At 41.5% G+C, this 5372-nt stretch overlaps 1 protein-coding gene across 1 annotated transcript in view; it reads right to left on the minus strand.

Annotated features, from left to right (window-relative positions):
* Positions 1 to 314: 314 nt before the first annotated feature.
* Positions 315 to 5372, minus strand: part of LOC126399573 (sodium/potassium-transporting ATPase subunit beta-3-like) — a 44785-nt gene continuing 39727 nt past the window's right edge. Inside the window, exon 5 of the mRNA XM_050059632.1 lies at positions 315 to 1936. Within this exon, the coding sequence (XP_049915589.1) occupies positions 1769 to 1936 (168 nt within the window). The 3' untranslated portion in view covers positions 315 to 1768. The remainder of the gene's footprint in view (positions 1937 to 5372) is intronic.

The following is a 5372-nucleotide window of genomic DNA, read 5'->3' on the forward strand; positions in this document are numbered from 1 at the left end:
GGGTGGGTGCAACCTGTGCTCAAAGCTTTGGTTTTGTATAAAGGTCTGCAGATCCTGAACCTTCTCAGACGACACTTGGGTCTTCTCTTCATGTTGCATGTATTAAAGACACTTAATTCCTCACACCAAATCTGTCACTTCTTCAGAGAGGAGAATTTCCCTCACAATACATACACACACACACACACAAACACACACACACACAAACACACACACACACACACACACACACACACATATATGTATGTATATGACACAATGTGATAGAGGTCAAATACAAAGTGCACATCAAAACATGGTCTGATACACAAATACAAAGTGCACATCAAAACATGGTCTGATACAGTCGATGAGAATCACTGTTTTAATAATGACATCTTACTCTGTATCTTTCTGTTTTAATTGCAGCAGTGTAAATACATCATCACCAGTTTCTGATGAAAGAATACAAACAATAAACCATCATTCAGTCTCTTTCATTCAAGCTAGAAACGATCACATGATGTCAACATTGAGATGTTGTTTGCTGCAAATGATTGGATTTCTATTGTTGATGTTATCATGGTCAATACTCACACTACAGTAATCGTTGGAATCGCACTGAAATTCACATACAATAAAAACTGTACAACAACAGGTTGAAAATACACAGACACAACTCATTATATTCATAAAGTATATTTAAAAGTACAGGGGGGGGGGGTGTCCCAGCAGCCGGAGCGGTGTTCTTCATCACAGTGTGGTGTTAATTCACTTTACTGCAGCTGTGTGTCAAACAGACAACCCTCTACAGGACCTGTTATCTTCATTATTATCAGTTACAGATTAACACTTTTCCTACATTAACAACTTCAACCCTGAAGCTTCACTTTAAATCAGGGAATAAACGTCCCGACATTTCTGAATTTACGTTGAAATTATCTGTGAAAACTTTGTACTGACACTGAAATCTTTGTGTGAACTGAAATACTTTAATGTTGTTATTAATAAGGTTTATGTATGGATAATCAATGATCACATTACTGTCAAACCATCCTGCTGCTACATCAAACTTTTGTTTGAAATATTTTCATCTGATAGCAAAAACCCCAACAAACCCTCCTCAAAGGTCTTCATAGTTTCTGCTCTCTGAGTCCACTTCCTGTTGAAAACTTGGAGGCAGTATTATTATTATTATCATTATTATTATTATTATTATTATAAATAAAAATGTATAAAGGACGTTACTGTGGCATTAATAATTCACTGTAGAAGAAAAGTCATTGAATCAGACTTGATTTTTCCGTCATCTTTCTGTGGTGAACTCAGTTTGTGCCAAGCTGCTGGGCTCTTATTGTTGTTTTCATTACATCACTATTTTACATAAATTAAAAAAACAACACATCATTGTGCAACTGGCTGGACATGCTTCCACCACAGACCTGATCTGCTCCAACTCTCTGAATACATTAGTCACACTGTTTTCTGTTTGGATAACAGAGGAGCACATTTACACCACTGAATCAAACACCCACACCAGGGTTCAGGTTAAGGTCTAGGTCTGATCCAGATCTGGACCACACCACAATCAGGTCTAAAGGGTTCTGGAAGCGTAACCATTATGAGCTGTCAGTGGTCCAGATCTGGTTTCCTCATAGAGTCTGAACAGGATAAACCACATTCAGATGTCCAGGATAAGATCAGGTCTGGATTTCAAAGTGTCTAAAACTGGACGTCGATCTCCAAGTTAAACCCAGTTTGTGGTCTCCATGGCAACTGTAGGATCCAGTTACTCAGACACTTTGACCCGGAAAATGACACGACCCAAAAACTTGTCCCGGTCATCGTTGTTACGCAGGTCTGAACCCTCGATTTTACACTCCACGGTCTGCTCGACATTGAAGTCTTCTTTGGATAACAACAACTGCACTGCGACCAGCGGCTGCACATAGTCAGACTGTAGATGGAGAAAGAGAGAGGTGTGGTTACTATGGAAACAGGCTTAGGAGTGTGGTAACTATGGAGACACAAGCCCGTTTTAAACAGGAATTGTGCAAATTTGCAGTAAAGCCCAATCAGTCTTTATTCAGCATTGGCAGTATAAAAACAAAATCGGGGAGTGCAGCGAAATACCGCCTACCTATTTTTGTTTATACAGAATGTGCCTTTATCGGGGCAATGGGGGGCGTGAGCAAGTAACTCAGCATGTGACGTAAACAGTGACGTGGGAGGGAAGCCATGGCTGGTCAGTCCTTCAGCGATTCTTTCATAACTTGGCCCGTTACTCACCGTCCCCATCATCTGACGGTTAATGGCCTCTTCGTTTGTGAGGACAAGAAAGCCGCGCAATTCCTTGTCTCCCCAGTTGCTCATCTTTACAGTGTCTCTCAGGTTTGCGTTTCCTTCTTGCTACTAGCTGCTCGCTAATTCCTGCTATCAGCTGTTTCCTATTTGTCCACTGTCAGTGGGTCGCACGTGCGGCGTCATCAACAGCTCCTCCCACAAGTCTTCAACAGCCCCTCCCGTGGCGGAACACCACCTCATTCTTTTTGAACCAAAAACATTCTGCCAATATGTCTACCCTACAAGGCTGATAGTTGAACACCTCAGATCAACCCGCCAATCCTGCTCTGTGTATCTAAATGCTTGCAGCTTGCTGGCAAAACGGCCCAACATTCACCAAAAATCTGGCAGTGTGAAAGGGGCTAGAGACAAAGGGTTAAGCCTCAGTTATACCTTCGCCTGGCTCCATTCACAGATTGTGCACACACCTCAACAGAACACGAAAGCATTTATACTTGGCACAATCTTCGTTGCAGTACTCGCTGCAAAGACAGGGGGCGGTAGAGAAAGAATACTAAAGGAAGTAGTTCAAGCAGGCAAAAAACAGTAGAAGTAGAAGCAAGTGGACAACAATGGCTGCGGTCTCAAAGTCCCTCCTGTCGTCTATTCCCAATCACTATTCCTTGACCTCGGTGGGAAACGTCACGAGGTCAAGGAAAGATGAGTAGGAGAATTCATAAGGACTTAGGAAAAGAGAACCGCAGACTTGAGAGAATCCAACCGCACTCATGCTGGGCTACGTCATCATGCAACGGCGGACGTCAGTGACGTAGGTCGACCGTGATGAAACTACACTTTAGTTTAGATGGACTACAAAAAGCGCATCTCAGATACTCCGCCCCGTGCCTGCTTACCATGTTGCTTCATACAGGCTATATAAACGTGGACAGCACAGTGAAAAATATGACTTAATTACCAACATCTGAATTGAATTAAAAAAGATCGACAGGCAGTCACAAAACTGAAACGCTGAAAATGGTTACTCACACTCACCCTCCTGAATCATTGGGATTATTTATAACAAATGTTCAAGTGTATGCAAGAGAGGCAAATATGTTAGGCTTACAAATCTACTACTGTACATAGCATTCTTACGTTGCAAACATGTTGAATTAAAAACATCATCTAAAAAAAAAGTTTCATATCCCTTTTTCTTCAAACACAAACTTCTGTGTTAATATGCCAATCATCATCATCTGTCATTTGCTTACAATAGTTTAAAAACGACCACAAAACTCAGTAAACACCTTGAAATGTTGACATGATTGTGCCTTTAAGTTATTTTTTATTCTATTTTATTTTTTTAATTGTGTTCATGGTATTTTCCATTATATTAGTGACAATGACAACACAGAAAAAAGAAACAGAACAAATAACAAGACCATACATAGGGATGAAGGTGCATCTGTGCAATTAACAGTATATCTTCTGCCTAAATGGACAGGTTTTCTGTGTTTGTTGATGTTCGTATTGAAGAAATGAGTAAACTATTCAATTCACAGAGAGAGCAGAAAGGAAGAGATGTGGGAGGCTTTATTCTAAAGTGTTTGGGTGAAATTCATTTGCGTAATAGTCTAAAAAGGGCTGCCTCCCGCTGAAGAGGGGCTCTAGCCACGCACGTACCCAGGGTTAGGTTTAGGTTAATCCTGGAGGTGCACGACCTCGCGAAGCGCCAGCTTGCGTGGCTGTCACCACCATTTGTGGCGCGTGAACCTCACGCACCCGCGACTGTGACAAGCATAAACTAGGCTTTAGTGATGTGGTTTCTATTAAGATAGAGAGGGTTAGTGGTGTGGTTAATGTGGGGACAGAGAGGGTTAGTAGTGTGGTTCCTATTAACCCTATGGGCCCAAACGACACATAGTGTGTCCAAATTCACACCCGTTCTTCTCTGTGGATTTTCTCCACAACCGTGCGTCATAGCAAGAAGCCACACATATCACGTGAAACAGCGGAACTGTAGCTTTCCGAGAAGACCAAGCACTTGTCGGTAGTCTAATGTTTTCACAACGAGAAAAATGGATAAATTTATACTAAAATGATGTATAACAGAGCTTTCATACAGCTTTGCACACACATTACTCTTGGATGGATTACTCGCGAATGCAGTCTCGCACAGAAATGCCACGCATATTACATGAAAGCGCAGGAGCAGAGCTTTCCAGGGATACCACACACATCATTGTACGGTCATCCCATCACGCTATAAATACAGATTTATTGTCTACAAAATAAAAACCTGATGCATTTCTTTACAATCCATTATACAGATCTTCTTATCAGTCACTTCATATAGTCAGGAATATCGTATCTTACCACGTCTTAGGCTTGCGTGTGTTTCTCCCTGTCTATCCACATTTGTAGTCGGGCTTTCAAGATGCAAATATCTCCATATTGTCCAGTTGACACACCATCAAACTTTGTATGACAAGACCACCGCACTTCACCTTTGCGCACCCAGACAACTGCAGCCTAATTATACATGCTGACAGGGCCGTAGTCACCATACACATTGAGGGGGACACGTGCCCCCCACCAATGCCCAAAATGTTCCCCCAGTATATACAGTCAGGTCCATAATTATTTGGACAATGATACAGTTNTTGCGCACCCAGACAACTGCAGCCTAATTATGCATGCTGACAGGGCCGTAGTCACCATATACATTGAGGGGGACACGTTCCCCAATTCCCAAAATGCCCCCCAATATATAACTGAAACTGAAAAACAACAACAAAAAACATTCAGGTCAGGTCAAAGAGCAGTGATACTATGTGGTACGCATTGTATTAAGTTGTAGGGTATGCCTGCATTTAATCAGAACACAAAATGAATTTCCACTTAGCTATAATAAAATGTTTTCTGATTAAGACTGACAGTGACTCAGTTACTCAGTTTTATTTGATTAATGGTAAAACAGGTCTGTTTACATTCAAAGGTATTTGTGTGGGCAACTGACTGTTGATCCACTGTTGATGACCACAGTGGATTGTTCAGTCATTGTAGAGCCAAATTAATTCAAATTTACCCATTGAATGGGTCACCTCAGC

This window comes from Epinephelus moara, chromosome 13 (genome assembly GCF_006386435.1).
Source record: "Epinephelus moara isolate mb chromosome 13, YSFRI_EMoa_1.0, whole genome shotgun sequence".
Classification (NCBI taxonomy): Eukaryota; Metazoa; Chordata; class Actinopteri; order Perciformes; family Serranidae; genus Epinephelus; species Epinephelus moara.